Source organism: Pelophylax lessonae (genome assembly GCF_965119305.1).
Source record: "Pelophylax lessonae genome assembly, chromosome: 2".
NCBI classification, from domain to species: Eukaryota; Metazoa; Chordata; class Amphibia; order Anura; family Ranidae; genus Pelophylax; species Pelophylax lessonae.
The window spans coordinates 610,537,508-610,558,865 of record NC_138769.1 but is presented as its reverse complement, the minus strand read 5'-3'; the positions used below and the strand labels follow the sequence as shown (position 1 = coordinate 610,558,865).

The 21,358-nt window shown below is 44.4% G+C and overlaps 1 protein-coding gene across 1 annotated transcript in view; it reads left to right on the top strand.

The window, feature by feature from the left end:
• The window catches only part of LOC309548495 (hydroperoxide isomerase ALOXE3-like), a gene marked incomplete at its 5' end in the record, with an annotated part of 230,524 nt that overhangs the window by 142,526 nt on the left and 66,640 nt on the right, over positions 1-21,358 (top strand). The window contains 2 exons of the mRNA XM_082248442.1: positions 4,546-4,718; positions 7,893-8,036. Coding sequence (XP_082104568.1) covers positions 4,546-4,718; positions 7,893-8,036 — 317 coding nt within the window. The remainder of the gene's footprint in view (positions 1-4,545; positions 4,719-7,892; positions 8,037-21,358) is intronic.

Below are 21,358 nucleotides of genomic sequence, written 5' to 3'. Positions count from 1 at the left end.
CCTTTCCAAATCATGTCCAATCAATTGAATTTACCACAGATGGACTCCAATCAAGTTGTAGAAACATCTCAAGGATGATCAGTGGAAACAGGATGCACCTGAGGTCAATTTTGAGTGTCATGGCAAAGGCTGTGAATACTTATGTACATGTGATTTTTTTCATTTTTTATTTTTTTATAAATTTGCAAATATTTCAAACAAACTTCTTTCACATTGTCATTATGGGGTATTTTTTGTAGAATTTTGAGGAAAACAATGTATTTAATCAATTTTGGAATAAAGCTCTAACATAACAAAATGTGGAAAAAGTAAATCACTGTATAATGTAGCTTAATATAGATTTATACATGAATTTTTATGCATTGATGCAAACCTGTCAACGACTTGATCCATGTTTATCTGGTCTGCAAGCTTAAACTCAATTGCTAGAGTGACCAGATCTGACAGCCTTTCCTTTGTCATTGTACGCAAATAGGATTTTATTCATTTTAGTGCTGTAAAACTTCTCCCACAAGATGTACTGCTAACTGGCAAAATGTAGGGGACAGCATAGGGGTTGCGGAAAGTTTGTGAACTCCAGGACAGTGAAGAGAAAAGCAGAATTATTTGGCATAAAAATTAACAAAGTCACAAGAGCCTGCTTGAGTTTAGTTTCTAAATACTCCAAATTACAGTCATAGAATTTTGCCATTAAGGTCAACTTTTGAAAATTCAAGAAACAATCTGCTTTCTGGTTAAGTGCCTGAATGCCTTCCATTCCCAGATAGCAAGGATAACTTGCCATAATTTTGTGGCAGTGTTGAATTGTAAGTCTTGTTAACTTGCTGCACATTTTCACTGGCAAGTTATACACTTGCAGAGCACTTGAAGCACAAGTTCTAGTTGACACTTTTCCAATTTGTAGGAAATTTGCATGGCAAGTCTCTAGCAAGAGCAAAGTTGAAGTGGTGAGTATACAGCAAGAGCTCTGCAAGGCTATAGCTTGAAAATTCAGCCATAGTGACCCCTGTGGTGGGATGACTATTGCACAACATAACTGAACCAGAACTTGCAGCAGTTTATCTGGAGTCATGCAATGCAGACTTGCTGCAATTGTGCAACAACGTGAAGCCTGGCAAGTCTAGCAATAGCTGGGCAAGTCCTTTTCAAACTTGCAGCTCAATTGCTTGCTATCTGGGATGTGAATTCTATTAATTGCTGTGAATTTAATCTTGGGACATTTGTGATTGTGGGCTGAGATCACATGTCTGCCCAAAGTTAGATCGGGATTGCATGTCTTCATGCTATGGATGTGTCTGTATACGTGTTGCCAAAATTCTTGTTCAATCCTGCCGATGTAAAATGACCCACAATCACAGAAAAGCATATAGACCACACCTTTGGTGCAGCAGTTCACAAAATGTTTAAGGTTATAATGTTCACTATTGGGGAGCATAATATTTCTCCCTAACATGTAGACACAAGAACATCATCCACCACATAGGTAAGTGCCTGTCGTCAAGAGTCCCCTTTTCTGTCACCAAGGAATTCACTTTGTCTATCAGTAAAGCTGCTCCCTTGAACGTAATAGCTGGTTTGTCATTGACAAATTGTTTTAGCAGCATCTCATCTGCCCAAATGGGCCAATGTTTATTAAGGATTTCTTCTGATCTTTGATTGTTGGTTTAAATGGCGTAAGATCACATGAGTTGGTACTGTGTTTGGGAGCCTCCTTCTTTTTGAATAAACTTTTATCTCGGGAAGTCTAATGGCCCTTGTGGAAACAAATTGGCGTACGATGGGACGCAACATGTTCCTATCACACCTAGAGATAGTGGGAGACTTCAAAGAAAAAAGTTGTGATGCGTAATAAAGGCTAGTCCCATCAGTATGAACTCATTGAAGGACCAATCCTGCGTTCCTCTCTGTGATAGAACTTTTTTGATGCAAAGCCTGCACTGTGGGGTATTAAAACGTATTGAGCTTTGACAACTATTGTGACCAAATATGCCTCTGTAGGAACTGTTACATTTTCAATTATTGGTAAAAGATGAATTGTATTTTATAAAAGAGGGTAATGTAGTGACATGAGGTTGAAGATGAGAATTAATGATTTGGCTCAGATTTTCAGTCAAACCACCACAGCCAGATACAATGGGTCTGCCTGTGGGGTTGGTGGGGTTTTTTATGTATTTTCAGTCAGCTATAAAAGTAGGAATTTTGTGGTATGGTGTTCGTATATATTCCCAGATGACTTTAGAAATTGCCCCTGCCTCAAAGTAGGTATCTACTAAAGTATAAAACTTTTTATTGAATTTATTCACTACTGAGGGGGCTATTGAGTGATACCATTCTTTGTTTTGGAGAATATTCAGGCACACAACCCTATATTGTGCGTTGTCGATTGTCACATTTCCCCCTTTATCAAAGGGTTTTATGGTGATAGGGTTCTTATGCAGCAAGTGCAGAGCCTGCTTCTGATTATTTGAAAGATTAACGCGAGACTGAGTTTTAATTGGAAGTCTTCCAATGTATTGGGTAACACGTTTTAGAAAAAAATAGGCATTAGGACTGTTACTGGGAGGAGGGAATTTAATGGATGTTTTTTAAATTTAGTAGGAGGTGCGTGAGTGGTGTTATTGGCCTTATTAAGAATTGATTCTATGTCAATTTTGTCAATCAGATTGCTGGATTCATCAATTATGGCAGACATTGGTTGGATAGGGTTTGATTGTTGTTTTTTTCTCGTGCAATTGATTTTTGATATATACATGTGGATAATTTTCTAATGAATAATTGGATGTCCTTCACTAGTTTGAATTTGTTCATTTTTTGTTGGGGGAAAAAACAGAGGCCCAGGGCCAAAACTAACTCTTCTGCCTGAGGGATTGGGTAGGATGGCAGATTGACTACATTGAGTTTGTTCTCTCCATTGGTACCCTTAATATGTAAGGTTCTATTCCTTGTCCTATTCTTTGGGGGAGTGGCAAAGTTGCTTCCTGATGTGGTGGAGGACGTGCAGCCCGCACCACTGACCACCAATGCTATTGCCTACCCACTTTTAATGTTTTAAACCCAGATATTGGGTAAATAAACTCCCTTTTAAACTATAATACTACACTATTTGGAGCATTCTTTCTTCCTCCCCATTGGATCTGACCGCACATATCGGAGCCCAAGGAGCCGTTGCCAGCCCATGGGACAACGCTAAGAGGGGATCCATTTAAGCCCAGGGGGCTTACAAAGCTCATTTGGTCCTAGTGCCATATGGCATTTAGGACCCACTACTTTTGGTAAGTGACCCAACCTATTACCCACTTGGGACTAGTAACATCTGAGATTTTATCAATCAAGCCTGAGCACGAGCACTTTTTTGAACTTTGAAGAGTCACCTTCACTAAGGACATTTGTATATATACAAATGTCTTGATATGCCAAAACAGGTATGCATTTTTTTTTTCTCCAAAAGTTTACCCATTGTAAAGAATAGGGAGGAAATTTCAGTTTCTACCTGTTCTTTTTCACCAAATCCTGTTTCCTAGGATGTCAATAGATTCACCCACTCCTGTTCTTGAAACCCACTCATAGTGGTATCCTGCAAGTCAGAAAAACCCACAAAGGGGAAAAAAAGGAAAAGATAAGGTATATTGTTGCATAATAATCTTGAAAGTTTATCCCGAAGGTTAACATCATGAATAATCACCAGGTGGGAGAATGGGTGTTTTAACCACCCTAATGGAACATTTGCGAATTAAGGCTATCATGGGTTAAGGGCTGCTCCGTTCCTAGATACTGTATAAATGCAACTCCCACTTTATTGTAGCCATAAAATGTTGTTCTAAACAATATTTTTTTTAAAAGTAGAAAAGTTTATTTTGTACAAAAAATGGTTAAAAATCAATATATGCAAAGAATGCTCTGGTCTCTAAGTGCAAATTGTGATCAACTTTCCTCTTAGCAGGAAACTAAATTACAAACACCATAAATTAATGGAAAATTGTGTTGCCACCGATCTTTCCAACGCATTTCAAATTTGAACAATCTTCTTCAGGGAATATCTGGTGGAGCATGCCTAAATGATCAAAGTAAAAGTAGAAAGTATATAGGCCAAATACATTTACTTTTTTTTAGGTGTATGGAGGCAAATGGTCATAAAATATTAACTCACACAAATAGACCAGATTTGCAGGAGTGTCAGGCTGCTGCAGTACGTCCTTTTTTAGAAGAGACATGCAATATCTCTTCAGTAATAAAATGCTTACCTGCCTGTTTACAATCCTTTGTAGAATGTACGCTAAGCTGCACATGTGCAGCTCAGTTTGAATTCTGGCACGGTGTCTGTGTGCCAGGATGTTTGCATTCCTGCGCATGCACAAGAGTGACCTCAGTTCGCAACATCCAAACAAGATGGTTGTAGACTGGCATTCAGAAAAAGGGAGAAAATGCTTGTGCCAGCGAGCATTGGTGAGAATTCTACATTAAGCCACTTGTATACTTAATCACCCACTCTCTCTAGCTACTTCTTTATTAAAGCATATCTAAATTTTTAAAACTCTTGTATTTCAGATATAGTGAGTAACCTATGGAAGGAGGATTCTTTCTTTGGAAGCCAATATCTGAATGGAATTAACCCCACACTGATAAAGAAATGTGTTGAAGTTCCAGTGAACTTCCCAGTTACTGACGACATGGTGGCCACATCCTTGGGGGCTGGCACAAACCTACACAAAGAACTCCAGGTGAAATTATTATCTGGTGTGGAGATATGGATCTTAATAATTCAATCCCAATTCCATAAAAGTTGGGATGCTGTGTAAAGTCTACATAAAAACAGAATTTATTCACAATAGAAAGCATATATTTTAAACCAAGAAAATGTAATATTTTAAGGTCATTTTGAAATTGATGGCAGCAACATATCTCAAAGTTGAGACAAGGCATCAAAAGAAGTGGTTCTAAGGAAGAGCTGGAAGAACATCTTGCAACTAATTAGGTTCATTGGCAACAGGTCAGTAACATGATTGGGTATAAAAAGAGCATCTTTGAGAGTCAGTGTCTCAGAAGTAAAGCTGGGCAGAGGTTCACCAATCTGTGAAAAGCTGCGTCTAAAAGTTGTCAAACAATTTCAGAATCTAAAAATGTGAAGAATTTAAATATGTCATCATATACAGTACATAATAATATCAAAAGATTCTGAGAATCTGGAGAAATCTCTGTGCATAAGAGACAAGGCCAAAATAGAATACTAGATCCTGTGATCTTTGGGCCCTCAGACAGCACTACATTAAAGGATAAGTTCACTTTTGGTATCATGTTACACCCAAATACAGGGTGTAACATGTTATCAAAGCAACTGCCCACACCTCGAACTGATCCCCCACTGTGGCTGGGAATCTTCTCCTCGTATCCACTGTCACAATTCAAAAACAGCATGGCTGTGTGGGGCTCTGCCCACACAGTTGCGCCATTCATTCAGAGTTCTATTGGCTGCTGTGGCAGATTGCTTCTAGTTCTCAAACTGGGAGGGCGCTGGTGGACGCTCTCAATGTTCATTAATCTTCCTGGACTTTAGTAACTGTCTGTCTGTATGGGAGATACGGGCAGATGCCATACTGAGTGTCTGCACAAGCCTGACATTGCATCCACGATCTGCTGATTGTGAGTGCAATACTTTACAGCAGGGGTAGGCAAACTTTGAGAGCTGGAGTTCAACTTGAAAAACTTAAACAGATCAAAGTTCACTGGGATTTGGCAATTTGTTTCTTTTTTTAAACTGGCAAGGCCTAACTAAATAGTAAGGAAAACTCAGAAAATATTATATATATATATATATATATATATATATATATATATATATATATATATATATATATACAGCCCTCAAATTTTTCACTCGCCTTCTCGCATTTTGCGAGTGAAAAATGACTGAATGCGAGCAAGGAGAGGAAGAGACAGAACACTGTCTGGACGTGCAGGGGTGGGCAGTGTCCATATCTGTGATGAGGGGGGGACGGACGCACTAGGAGCTTCTGCCTTCACCTGCCTGACAGGAGTGAATGTCATTCTCCCTCTTGTTATTGCAGCAGCACAATGCATGATTTCTGGACTCCTCCGTTCAGGCCACTTATCTCTCCTGCAGCCGTTAATCACTTCTCTCCTTCCAAGCTCCCCTCCCCTGTTGGTTTGTTCTACTCGGCCAGGTTTCTTTCACTTTGTCCCGTCTCCTCGCACTTGTTTTTATCTTCCCTGCACAATCGTAAGTCCTCTGTTCACATTAACCCTTCATCTACTTCTCTCTTTCAGCTGTCCTCTTCATAAATCTTTACTGAATGTCCTGCAGCCTCTGGTCCCAGCTCTGAGCATTCCAAGCAGCCATTTAGCTGACCCTGTCCTGTCCCAAAATACAGCCTTAGCACTTTCTCTACAGTCCTTCACTCTGCTCTTCATTAACATATATTCTTACAACCCAGACCCCCCAGCCCCCCCCCCCCCTATTCACTCTCTTATCCCTAATAACTGGTGAACTGTGGTTTGGCCAGTGTAATTGTATGTGCGTTTTACCTGGATTTTAGGTGCATTTCTATTGAATTTCTATTACAAAGTGCGTTTTCATGAAAGCGCTTTAAAGTCCTGCATGCTGCATCTTTGATGCGGCTTCAGAAAACGCAGTGTGTAATAGAATTCAATAGAAATGCACCTAAAATCCAGGAAAAACGCACATACAATCACACTGTTGTTATTAATATTTATTTGTGCAACTTCTGCAGTCATGCAAAAACATTTAACAGTGTAATTTTATAAAATAATTTTTTGAGGGCGCATTTAGGGGCGGGGCAGGGTAGGGGTTAGGTGGGGCAAGTAGTGGCGAGTAACCCTTAAGGCCTGGCTAGTAGCTCAGGACTTGAAATTTTGAGCCCTGTATATATATATATATATATATATATATATATATATACACACACACACACATCTCAAATGTCACTGTAAAAATATAAACTTAACCTACTTTTAAAAGTGGACCGTGTCAGAGCAGTGGACAGTGTCAGTAGATCAGTGGATGTTGTGAGTAGGGCAGTTGATATGGTCTTGTGTAAATTGATGCTTTTCTTCTGTAATGGCATATTTTTATTTTGTCATGTATGTAAAGAAAAGTTGTAGAAAAGTCTGGGTGCTTAACTGGCCAGCCCAGACCTTTCACTAACTGAAAATAGTTCACGCATCTTGAATGTAAAAATTTGACAAAAGACAGAGGACTGTTGAGCAGTTAGAATCCTATATCTGGCAAGAATGGGGCAATATTCCTCTTGCAAAACGGCAACTGGTCTCCTTAGTTCCCAGATATTTACAGAATGTTATAAGAGGGAATTTTACACTGTGTTAAACCTGGTCATGTCCCAACTTTTTTGAGACATGTTGCTGCCATCAATTTTAAAATTGCCTTATTTTTTCCTAAAATAGTAATTTTTTTTCGGTTTTTAATTTTTTTTTTTGTAAATAAAATATGGGTTTGTGAGATTTGCAAATCACTGCAATCTGTTTTTATGTAGATTTTGGTGTCCCAACTTTTTGGCATTGGGGTTGTAAAATGAACTGGTATTAATGTATATGTGCAGCCAACACTTTAGTATTGGATAAAGTAGAGAAGGGTTGAAATCTTTGTCTGTTTACTTTTTTGTTGTGTCCCAATGGGGAGATTTCCTCAAACACAAGAAGTGAGAAGAAATCTGAAACTTCATAGAGGTTCTATTCAATGTGCATTTTATCCAAAATATGTTTTGGCTTTACATCCACTTTAAATTAGCTCAGTGGTTTGGTCCTATGTAACAAAATAAACATTTTCTTTTCTGTATGACTAGACTAAATGAATTCATTTATTTCATTGCTGATCAGATTTCATAATTGTTACTTTTCAGAATGGTCACATTTTCCTGGCAGATTATAAAGTTCTCCAGGATGTTCCTGCTAATACTATCAATGGAAAGATTCAATACATTGCAGCCCCTATGTGTCTACTGTGGAAGAATCCTCAGGATCAGCTTGTCCCAATTGCCATCCAGGTATTTTCACTTGTGTATTTATGATTGTAGCACCCTCCTACATAGACTGTGAGGTAAATTTAGTATGAGGTTTCTGCTGTATCCACAGGAGCCAGAATGTAGTTTGGTCTGCTCAAGACTCTACAGACTGGGAATTTGATTACCTCCCCTGGACTCTAGGAGAAGCTTCTGAGGATTAGGGCAAGAGGATGCAAATACCTGGCCTGAATATTTAGTAGGGCCCTTCCAAACCCTGGGGAGGTGTGCACAGATAGTGGATGGGTTATTTTTAAATAGGCTGAAGTCCAGAGGAAAGGGTTCTTTCTCATGTGAGGGTTCAGATGTGTTTGCCCTGGAGCACTTCTCCTTTTGTTTATGCTTTTTGGACCCTGTGAGTAAAATTTCCTCTCCTAAACTGGAGTTTTCTTGGCCTCGTGCATCGAAACTTGGACTATCTCATTCTTCCACTATTTTGCTACTTTTTTGGTGCATGGTCCTCAGCTGTGCACAAATAGAATGCCCTAACTGATTATTATTCCCTTGAGATTTACTAGTGCTATTATGATAAAAGTGTCCTCTATTAGCAATCTGCTTCATTTTGGGGTATCCTGCATTACTCCCAGATCCCCTCTTAAGTTCTACTAGTAATACATTTACAATAAGAAAACTCTAGGCTGTTTACTGAACCATAGTAGATGGATAACTGCTGTGTGCCTGGCTGCCCTGCACTGATTTGAGAACCTGTTCTAAAATCCAGCGGTCCTTGGAGGGTTTAGTACAACATGTTTTACCCAACAACATTCCACCTGCATTGTACTAAGTGAATTGGGAGTCAGGAATGTGCTCGGAGATGCTGGAGCTCAGGCAGAAAGTTTAATCTACCTTTGTCATCCACCACTGCTGCTATATCTGGTGCAGCCACTGCTGAATGAAAGATGGTGGGGTATGTGTGTGGCAAAGATAAGTAGAGCATCATCAGAGAGCTGAACCCAGCTCCACAGTCCTATGCTTGTAAACGGGTGCCTACAGCAGCAGAAGAGCCAGAGACCATTGCACATCCAGGTGCCCCTGAACCAGAGAAGCCGATGACTGTTGCCAAATCTGTGATGACTAAATCGGAGGAGTTGAAGCCGGACCTGAAGGAGTGTGAGCCTGCAAGGGAGCTAAGGAAAGGGGATACTGACCTGGGGTCATTTGGGACTGGCAGTGTAGATTAGGAGGCTAAGCAGTGCCAGTGGAGTCAGGGTGAGTTGTCTCATTTAGACTGGTCCTGGGGGGGGGGGGGGGATCATCAGGAGGACTGAGAAGCTAGATGGTCTCCTGGAGGAAGTCCAGAGGAGCTGGGTCACCAAGAACATGCTACCCAGATCCTTGCCAGCGCTAAGAGAAGGCACCTCGACCAGCAGAAGATCCAGAGACCATTGCACATCCAGGTGCCCCTGAACCAGAGAAGCCGATGACTGTTGCCAAATCTGTGATGACTAAATCGGAGGAGTTGAAGCCGGACCTGAAGGAGTGTGAGCCTGCAAGGGAGCTAAGCAAAGGGGATACTGACCTGGGGTCATTTGGGACTGGCAGTATAGATGAGGAGGCTAAGCAGTGCCAGTGGAGTCAGGGTGAGTTGTCTCATTTAGACTGGTCCTGGGGGGGGGGGGGGGATCATCAGGAGGACTGAGAAGCTAGATGGTCTCCTGGAGGAAGTCCAGAGGAGCTGGGTCACCAAGAACATGCTACCCAGATCCTTGCCAGCGCTAAGAGAAGGCACCTCGACCAGCAGAAGATCCAGAGACCATTGCACATCCAGGTGCCCCTGAACCAGAGAAGCTGATGACTGTTGCCAAATCTGTGATGACTAAATCGGAGGAGTTGAAGCCGGACCTGAAGGAGTGTGAGCCTGCAAGGGAGCTAAGGAAAGGGGATACTGACCTGGGGTCATTTGGGACTGGCAGTGTAGATGAGAAGGCTAAGCAGTGCCAGTGGAGTCAGGGTGAGTTGTCTCATTTAGACTGGTCCTGGGGGGGGATCATCAGGAGGACTGAGAAGCTAGATGGTCTCCTGGAGGAAGTCCAGAGGAGCTGGGTCACCAAGAACATTCTACCCAGATCCTTGCCAGCGCTAAGAGAAGGCACCTCGACAGTGAGTGAAGGCTGGATCTGTTCCCCTCCTCACACGTTTACACAAATAGTGGCACAAAATGAGGCCCATAAAGAGTTAATCTCAAGAGCCCCTGATGCCAGTGTAATGCCTGGTAAAGGAGTTAAGAAAGCGCTTCCCCCTAATTCTTCAAATTTCAGAGAATAGTGCAAAAGAAGGTAGATGGGTTGGAGTACCTTTTTTTTTTAATTCTTTATTTTTTGGAATGCCACTTGAAAAAACAATAATCAACAGAGGACACATGACACTGTAAACAAGTCAAACCATCAGTTGGAGGGTTGAGTCATGGATGCACTAATGAACATGGATCATAGATAAACATATCCAAGACCTGTAATCATCTCAGCAGTTTGAGCTATAACTTGTAGTAGACATATGGTAAGAAGAAAAAAGGAGCTGTGTCACGTGGAAGTCAGGGCCAGGAAGGACTCATCTTTTGCGACCATGACCAAGCGGCCGCTACCTCCACTGGCATCTTCTCATGGCTGGCGTACAGAGGAAGCACAGCCACAATACTAGAAGCAATCTTGTACAGATAAGCAAAATTCTGACCCATTAACAAGTTTGTGCCAAGAGGCATGGTTTTAACGTTTTTGCCCTATATAGAGAGATTAGGGCTAGGGACACCTTGGTGTCGCTGAGAAATGAGGAAAGAGTAGGAGAGTAAGAATGAGAGAAAGGGCAAGAGTGGTAGGAAGAAGAAAAGGAGACAGATTGGGAGAGAAGGGAAAAAAAGGGGGGGGGAGGGGGGGACTATGCAAGTCGGTCGGAAAGTTTGGTAATCAAAGGTCCTGTGGTAGATCCGCAGTCGCTCATGTATCTCATGTATAGGTTAGATATTCATCTGAGAAGCGAAATATATCCCAACAAAGCCAGCCCCTGCTGTGTTTCTCCCCTCTGCCCGCTAGAGTCGCTGTCAATCGTTCCATATGTTCAACATCATTCACTCTGGTAAGCCATTGAGACACCTAAGGAGGGGTTTGTTGCTGCCACATCACAGGAATACAGGCTCTGGCAGCACTCAAGAGGTGCTTCAGTAAGGATTTCCTATATTTCCTACTCGACATCGGAGTCAGGTTAAGGAGCACTGCGGCTGGATCGTCTACTAGGGAGTAATCTGTCAGTTTGTGCACTATCTTCAAGATCTGTTGCCAAAAAGGGACGAAGCACGGAGCATTCCCAGAACACGTGAACGAGTGTACCTACCTGGGAGCCACATCTCCAACAGCGGGGGTCATGTCCCAGAAAGAGGGATGATAGCACCGCTGGAGTGCGGTACAATCTTGTCATCAGTTTGTACAATGTCTCTTGGTATTTACTGCAGAGGGAAGATTTATGTGCAAAGAAGAGTATGCGATTATTTTGGTCTGTGGTGAAAATGGTACCTAGGTAACTTTCCCATTTCTGCAGAGATGGGGGGTCCTGTGTCGACGTACTGTCAAGAAGGGTGTGATAAGACATAGAGAGGGATTTCCTAAGTGGCCCATCTCCAACACACAGGTCCTCAAAAGGTGTCAACATCTTTCTGAATCTGTGATAGGCCGGCAGGGATTGGAGAAAGTAAGTCAGTTGTAGCAGCTTCCACCGACCAAGAGTGGAGAAATTGAAAATACCATATAGGTCCAGGGGGCGTACCCATGCTGTTTGAGCAAGGAAAAAAGGAAGCTCTGAGGACATTCTCATTCATGTGTATATGAAATGTTTTGTCCGCAAGGCCCGGAACAAAGTCAGGGTGCCCAATGATGGGTGTGAGTGTAGAAGGATAGGCAGACATCGCAATCATTCTATAGTATCTAGCTATTTCCATTAGAGTCGCTTCTATTAGGGGATGTGGAGACAATAAAGGGGCATCAATCCACAGAAGGCCTGCCAATGGGAATTCTACAGATTCCTGCTCCAGTGAAGCCCAAAGCTTACAGGAGTTGTGCCTACACCAGTCTATCACTCTGTTCATGTGGACCGCAGTGCAGTCCCACCCCCCACTCTTGGATCTCTGCAAGAGTGAGTATTTAAGATGGGGAGGGTTTCCATGCCAGGACATACAGTCAGGTCCATAAATATTGGGACATCAACACAGTTCTAATATTTTTGGCTTTATATACCATGACAATGGATTTGAAATGAAACAAACAAGATGTGCTTTAACTGCAGACGTTCAGCTTTAATTTGAGGGTATTTACATCCAAATCAGGTGAACAGTGTAGGAATTTCAACAGTTTGTACGTATATGTGCCTCCCACTTTTTAAGGGACCAAAAGTAATGGGACAGATTAACAATCATAAGTCAAACTTTCACTTTTTAATACTTGGTTGCAAATCCTTTGCAGTCAATTACAGCCGATAGTCTGGAATGCATAGACATCACCAGTTGCTGGGTTTCATCCCTGGAGATGCTCTGCCAGGCCTCTACTGCAACTGTCTTCAGTTCCTGCTTGTTCTTGGGGCATTTTCCCTTCAGTTTGTCTTCAGCAAGTGAAATACATGCTCAATCGGATTCAGGTCAGGTGTTTGACTTGGCCGTTGCATAACATTCCACTTCTTTCCCTTAAAAAACTCTTTGGTTGCTTTCACAGTATGCTTCTGGTCATTGTCTATCTGCACTGTGAAGGGCCGTCCATTTGGCTGAATATGAGCAGATAATATTGCCCGAAACACTTCAGAATTCATCCTGCTGCTTTTGTCAGATCATCAATAAATACAAGAGAACCAGTTCCATTGGCAGCCATACATGCCCACGCCATGACACTACCACCACCATGTTTCACTGATGAGGTGGTCTGCTTTGAATCATGAGCAGTTCCTTTCCTTCTCCATACTCTTCTGTTCCCATCACTCTGGTACAAGTTGATCTTGGTCTCATCTGTCCATAGGATGTTGTCCCAGAACTATGAAGGCTTTTTTAGATGTTGTTTGGAAAACTCTAATCTGGCCTTCCTGTTTTTGAGGCTCCCCAATGGTTTACATCTTGTGGTGAACCCTCTGTATTCACTCTGAAGAAGTCTTCTCTTGATTGTTGAGTTTGACACACATGCATTTACCTCCTGGAGAGTGTTCTTGATCTGGCCAACTGTTGTGAAGGGTGTTTTTTTCACCAGGGAAATAATTCTTTGGTCATCCACCACAGTTGTTTTCCGTGGTCTTCCGGGTCTTTTGGTGTTGCTGAGCTCACCGGTGCGTTCTTTCTTTTTAAGGATGTTCCAAACAGTTGATTTGGCCACACCTAATGTGTTTGCTATCTCTCTGATGGGTTTGTTTTGTTTTTTCAGCCTAATGATGGCTTGCTTCACTGATAGTGACAGCTCTTCGGATCTCATATTGAGAGTTGATAGCAACAGATTCCAAATGCAAATACCACACTTGAAATGAACTCCTGGACCTTTTATCTGCTCCTTGTAAATGGGATAATGAGGGAATAACACACAACTGGCCATGGAACAGCTTGGCAGCCATTTGACCCATTACTTTTGGCCCCCTAAAAACTGGGAGGCACAAATACAAACTGTTGTAATTCCTATACGTTTCACCTGATTTGGATGTAAATAACCCTCAAATTAAAGCTGAAACTCTGCAGTTAAAGCACAACTTGTTTGTTTCATTTCATATCCATTGTGGTGGTGTATAGAGCCAAAAAGATTAGAATTGTGTCGATGTCCCAATATTTATGGACCTGACTGTATTTAATAAATGGCGAACGGATTTTGGGAAAGAATTCCCTAGGGAGTTTGACCAGTAAAGCCTGCAGAAGGTATAGAAGGCGCGGCATCAAATTCATTTTCAGCACGTTGCACCTCCCAAACCATGAAATCGCCAAGGATTTCCACAAAGTTAAGTCAGAGTTCAGGGTGGACAACAAAGGTAAAAAGTTATATTGGTATATCAAGTGAACGTGAGCAGGAATCTTAGTCCCTAAGTATTGGATTGCCTGGGTGGCCCAGCGAAATGGGAAGTTGTCACTGAGATGAGCAAGTCTTGGGGAGGGAGGGTGATGTTGAGAGTGTCTCAAAGTGGCCTGTAAAAAGGACCAATTCACTCTGTCGAAAGTCTTTTCGGCATCAGTTGACAGTAGTATGATGGGGAGTTTAGTGTGTTTAGCTCTGGCAATAACAATCAGTGTTCTGATTGTGCTATCACAGGCTTCCCTGTTATGAATGAAACCCACTTGATCCAATGGGATAATGCGTTGTAGAATTGTACTCAGTCTCTCTGCCAAAATGTTTGTGAACAGCTTCAAATCACAGTTAAGGAGGGAGATAGGCCTATAATTAGCACAAAGTAGGGGATCCTTTCCCGGTTTCGGTATAACCGAGATATGTGCCCTGAGGAGGTCAGGGGGCATACAATGGTCATCGAGAACAGCATTGAAAGTGGCGATAAAGTGGGGCGCAAGGTGGTCTTGAAAAGTCTTAAAATATGTAGAAAATTAAGCCATCTGGCCCGGGGGGGGGGGGGAGGGAGGGGGAAGGGGGGAAGGTGAAGAAGGCGGGCATCACTTGGGGCTTCTCAGTCTAGGCTTCTAACACAAAACAAAGTCAAAGTTCTGCCCAAGAAGCCACGACCCGCTGAGGTAGACCCTCAGTTAGTCTCTTAAGTCCTGGATCCACATAAGAGTAAGCATGTTTTCATAACAGTACAGTGTACGCCCCCGCAACAGGTGCCACCCCTTAAACCCCCCCTAGACCACCGGGGAGCCAGGAGGAGCCCCCCCTGGAGGCCCAGGTGAGCGCAGACAGCCCAGTGCCGCAATTTAAGTACAAATCCGGGCACATATGGGCTAAAGGTAGGACTCACTGTGACATGGCGGGAGCAGTTGGACAGGATACCAGGGGGGTTCCGGCAGAAGAGTAGTATCAATGGGGTTCCGAGCTGCAGTGGTAATTCCAACAGAAGGGGACCACATTCTATAAGTGAAAAAAGTTAGTACAGACAAGCAGTGGTATAACAAAAGTGAAGCAACAGGCTTCTTTGATTCCCTGGGAAAGTCGGTTGTCAAGGCTCAAGATCCTGAGGGGACCTGCGAGGCCGTCTCTGAGATCGTTGTCTTTGACTGGGTCTCTGTTGTCTCCCGGATGCAGGGGCCAATGCGGAGGTTGTGGCCGACAGTTTGAACTCCAGCCAGTTGGGGAGGGATACTGGTTCCATGTCAACAGCTGCAAAAAATTCCGGAAGTTCTGATGGGTGTCTCAGGGGAAGAAGGCGGCCATGTTTGCTGGCCAAGAGGTGAAAAGGGTGACCCCATTTGTAGGTGATGCCCAGCTCTCCGAACTTTTCTAGGAGAGGCTTCATACCACGGCGCATCTGGAGGGTTTTCCATGATACATCCGGTAGAAGCAGTATTTCCGCTCCATCAAATTCCAATGGGCCCTTTGTCCATGCTTGCTGCAGTATGTCTTCTCTCAGGGAGTATCTGTGCAGGCAGCAGAGAACATCCCTAAGCCTGTCACCTGCTTCCCCCCTAGGGACCTGTGAAATCTGTCAATTTCTATGATGGTGTCAGCAGGGCGCTCCAGAAGCATGTTAAATATGGCAGTAACTGTAACCTTTAGGTCTGTCAATGCGGTAGCCTCTGGGAGGCCTTTGATCCTGACGTTGTGCCTGCAGTTGCGGCTCTCTAGGTCATCTAAAAATAGCATCAGTTAGGCGACAGACTGTTTAAGGTCAGTACTACCAGTTTCTAGTGATGTAACTCTGGCACCCCCGCTGTACCCAGCGCCATCTTTGAGCCATCTGGGGTGGAGGCCGTGGGTTGCCGTGGAGTGAGATATCTCTCCATCTCTCTCCGTCTGCTCCAGTAAGTGCCCGAACCTGCAGCCGTGCCCTGGGGAAGGTATGGTGAGGAATCCTCGCTGTGCGGTCAGGTAGTCAGCGCCTGAAGAGCCGATGGATCGGGAGCTCAATGAGCACAAGTCCTTACGTGTCCATGCCGAGACCACGCCCCCTGAAGTACATTTATGTGCCTTAGGCTATCATGGAGGAGATAGGGAGAAAGAACTAAGTGGTATGGGGAGGATTTCTAGAATTACCTCTGTTCCCAAACTGAGTGCAGAGTCACTTAGTCCATTGGAACTTTCATCTGTATGTATCTGTAGACCATTAACAGGACAGAGGAAGGAATGAGACAGATGGATGGACGAGCAGGAGAAGAGACCGAGATTGTGAACCTCTGCAGCTCCCGCAGAAGAACTGGGTAGGATCACCTCAATTCAGAAGTAAACTAACAGCAGAGCGCTGAGGTTAGTAAAAAAAAAAAACACTTTATTAAAATAAGCAGCACACTTACAGTACATTGAAGTTAGCATGAAACAGCATGGATAGGGAATGAATCCAAGCAGCTGTGATCAGTGTCAAGGCGCCAGCCAGCTCAAGATATGGATAGTAGCGACGGCATTCTCAGCCGCACACGAGGATGACAGCTGTCAAAACTTCTGGTGAATGTCGGGAGGGGGTTTGCATTAGAGATCGACCGATTATCGGCAACACCGATATATCGGAGGCCGATATGCACTTTCCCCGATATATGTGTATCGGCCTTTGGATTTACCGATATTGCCGATATTTTCGTGATGTCATTGCGTATGTTGTGCGCACATGTTCTGCCTTCTAAAACCGCCTCCCACGCTTGCACGGGCCATACGTGATGCCATTTCACCGCGCGCTGCACACGTTCTCTGCCTTAAGACCGCCTCCCACGCCTCACACAGCACCTCGTGTTACAGTCAGCTGCAGTCCAGTCCGGTCATGGTGCCAGCCATCCACCCACAGGCCCTGCCCTCAGCCACCCACCACAGGTGCCAGCCGTCAACCATCTGACCTACAGCAACAGAACCGGCCAGCATCCAGCCACCCAGCCCACAACAGGGTTCCAGCAAGCAAGCAACCAGCCACCCAGATGACACCAAGCCAGCCACCCGCCATCGCGACCAGTGACCACACAGTGTTCCAGCAAGCCAGCTACCCACAACAGGCCAAGGTGAGTGAGTGAGTGAAACCAAGCAGCCACCCACACAACAACAGGGTGACCCCAAGCCAGCCCCCCACCACAGTGTTACAGCAAGCCAGCTACCCACAACAGGGAGACACCAATCCAGGCAGCCACCACAGTGTTCCTGCAAGCCAGCCACCCATAACAGGGTGACACCAAGCCAGCCAGCCAGCCACCACAGTGTTCCTGCAAGCCAGCCACCCATAACAGGGTGACACCAAGCCAGCCAGCCAGCCACCACAGTGTGCCTGCAAGCCAGCCACCCATAACAGAGTGACACCAAGCCAGCCACCCACCACAGTGTTCCTGCAAGCCAGCCACCCATAACAGGGTGACACCTGCAAGCCAGCCACCCATAAGAGGGTGACACCAAGCCAGCCAACCAGCCACCACAGACTGTTCCTGAAAGCCAGCCACCAATAACAGGGTGACACCAGTCACCAAGCCAGCCAGCCACCCATAACAGTGTGCCTGCAAGCCAGCCAACCAGCAACCACAGACTGTTCCTGAAAGCCAGCCACCAATAACAGGGTGACACCAAGCCAACCAGCCACCGCAGTGTTCCTGCAAGCCAGCCACCCATAACAGGGTGACACCAAGCCAGCCAGCCAGCCACCACAGTGTTCCTGCAAGCCAGCCACCCATAACAGGGTTACACCAAGCCAGCCAGCCAGCCACCACAGTGTTCCTGCAAGCCAGCCACCCAGAACAGCGTGACTCCAGCCGGCCACCACCGTGTTCCAGCAAGCAAGCCACCCACAACAGGGTGAAACCAAGTCACCCACACTGCCAGGTGTCAGCCACCAACCCACATTGCCAGGCGTCAGCCACCAACCCACAACAGGGTGCCAGTGCCAGCAGCAGCAGCAATTTCAGCAAGCCATTTCTTTTTTTGTGTCTTTCAAGTTGAAATGGAGATGGAGATGGATGAGGAGAGAAAGAGTAAAAGCGTGGTCTGGGACTATTTCTCGTCTCAACCTTCTCCAGGAAAAGCAGCATTGTGCAACAACATAAGCATGGGATCAGTAACTGCAAAAAACAAAAATATGTCAAATCTTTGGGCCCATCTAAGAGTTCATCATATTGAACTGTATCATGCAACACAGAAAAAACAAAATAAATATCAATGTGATTTTGATTCAATACCTCCTCCACTATCCCAGGCAACAATAACAGATATGTTTGTGAAAAAAAACAGATGTCACTGTCTAGATTCAAATGGAAGATCCAAACTGCTGGACAGAGTAATCACAGAGATGATTGTCACTGACTCAGGATTTCAGCGGTTGATGTCCATACTTGAGCCAAACTACACACTGAAGAATGAGAAGTATTATTGAACCGAAATGCTGGCAAAGCTACACCAAAAGGTCTTTGACAAAGTAAAGGCTATGCTGCAACCAGAGAATGCTGGCAACTCACTCTCATTCACGACGGACTGCTGGTCACAAACAGAGTCCGAGTCACTAATCATTCTTACATGCCACTTCATTGACAGCGAATGGACGAAAAGGCAATTGGCGTTGAATTCAAAAGTGATGCAAGGATCCCACACTGAGTACAGTAGAGAAATGTTTCTAGGCATGCTTGAAGAATGGGGAATCAACAAAGACTAAGTGATGCTTGCGCAACTTAGAGACAGTGGAGCAAACATGCGTAAAGGAATGAGGCTTGCTGATATGTCAGACCTTTGTGTCATGGCACACAACACCCTCCAACTTTCAAATGATGGTCTGTCAAGCCAAAGAGCTTTGATTGATATATGTTTTGAAAAGCATGAAAAGATAAAAAATGTTGTGCTTGCAAGTCTTTTGAATCCTCGATACAAGAACCATGCTTTATCTTCTGATGATGTATTGGCTAAGGCGAAGCAATGGCTAACAGAAGATATTCAACAGGAGGTGCAGGAGGTTCAGGCTGAAAAGACAAGTCCAGAACACTATTTTTATGAAGAGCAGCATGCTGCAAAAACAGAAAAATGTCCAAAAATTCCGTCAACGAACAGAAGAGAATCTTCTTCATCGCGGTCGAATTGATCTGGACATTTTTAGGGTTTTAATGGGGCCTCGTGTGGAGGATTCAATTTCTTCTGAATCTGCAACTATGAGCCTGGAAGATGAACTTAATCTCTATTTGAAAGAAGCAGTAATTGACAGAAGTCATCCTCTTCAGTGGTGGAGAAAAAATGAGGCACGCTACAAAAGACTTGCTTCCCATGCTAGAAGATACCTCTCTCTCTCTCTCTGCTCCTCTGTCCTCCACTCCTCCTGAGCATGTTTATGAAGTGGCAGCATTGTATGAACAAAACAGAAGACCTTTAACAGGTGACCATGGACATGCTGAAATGTTCTGCTTTCTGCATTATAATATTGTTCTACTTATTGAAGTAGAGTATTCAATGAGTATTGAAAAGAGTAGTGTCCACTCCACTCCAATCCACTGTCTACCTTTTGTCTAGCTTTGTTTTCTAGCAGTTTTGCACTGGCTGCTGTAGTTGTAGTGAGTGCCTTATCACTGTCCAATGTCTAGCTGTTGCCTAGCTTTTTTTCTAGCAGTTTTACACTGACTGCTGTAGTTTCAGCGAGTGCCCTACTGCAGAAGTAGTCCACTGTCTCCAATCCAATCCACTGTCTAGCTGTTGCCTTGATTTTTTTCTAGCAGTATTGCACTGACTGCAGTAGCTGCCATACTGCATACAGAGGTAGTTCTCCACTGACTCCAGTCCAATCCACTGTAACATGTGTAGCTGTTGCCTTGCTCTTTTTCTAGCAGTTCTGCACTGACTGCACTGCAGTAGTTGCAGTCAGTGCCTTACTACAGAGTTTTTTTTTTTTTTTTTAATAAACGTTTTATTGAAGAAAAAAAAAAAAAGGGAACAATGACAAGCAATGGCAAGGTGGCAGAGCCATCTGATACAGAGTAAAAATAACATAACATATCAGAGAGCAACATAAACCATATCCAAGTACCGGAGTCCTAATTATATAGCAGGTAAACAAACCAAAACCTGTCATAGTAGGACAAAGCGTAATGTATACGAGCGACACCTAGGTACAGTACAATACGTAGGGGTGCCGATGCAGCACAGGCAAATGCCCTAGCTACATGGGCCAAAACAAGCATGCAATAGGTCTAAGTGCTCTCAAATGGGGTAGAGGGAGACATACAAAACAGAACCAATTGAGGGAAAGGAGTGGACTCTGTCCCATCAGCCTGGAAAGATATGAAAAGGGGCAGTAGGGAGGCGGTAATGTGACAGTTCTAGATGGCACACCTCCGGAATGGACAACCCCTGGGGGAGCTCACTGTGTCCTGTACCGGAAGACGACCACCACTAATGTGAGAGGACTGCTCCTCATTAAGCAAGGGGACGTGGGGGTAAGGAAGAGTGAAGGGAGGGACAGGGACAAACAATAGTGGGAAGCAGACGCCAGAGGCGTCCAGAAACAGTGGGTGGGGAGGACAGATATTTAAGGGAGAGGGGGGAGCAGGAAGAGCAGGCTAAGTAAGGAAAGGGGAACGGAGACTAGAGATAGCAAGGGAATGAGTAAAAGAATGAGGGTGCACTCCCCCAGACATCGGCTGGGAGACAGGGGTGTGAAGCCAACACGGGTCCAGTCTAGGTACTCAGCAGTCGGCGGTACTCATCCGATGAGGCAAAGTCAATCCAAGGGGCCCAAATTTCATAAAACTTGGACGGGGTGTCAAGGGCTTAAAAGGTGAGATCTTCCATATGGGAAATCCTGTCCACCCTCCTCAGCCAGTCAGCTACAGTGGGAGGAGAGGGTGAAAGCCATTGACAAGGAATGCACGTTTTGGCGGCGGAGATCAAATGGAAAACCAGGGATCTTTTGTAGCGCCGTTGGGAAAGGGAGGTGTGGTGAAGAAGGTATTGCGCCGGGTTGAGGTCCGGAGTGAAGGTGGTGATACGGGCGATGAGGGCGTGTACTTCCCTCCAAAAGGGCTGAATCCGGGGGCAATCCCACCAAATGCGTAAGAGGGTACCGGACTGGAGGCGACAACGCCAGCATAAGGGGGATAGATCAGCAGAAATTTTATGCAGAACAACAGGGGTCCTATACCAATGTGCAAAAATTTTAAAGCCGTTCTCCTGGGTGAGAACGTTCCTGGAGCCCTTGTGGATGTGGAAAATGATGCGCTCCCAGTCGTTGTCCGAAAAGGTGGTGGCCAGGTCCCTCTCCCAATGAGC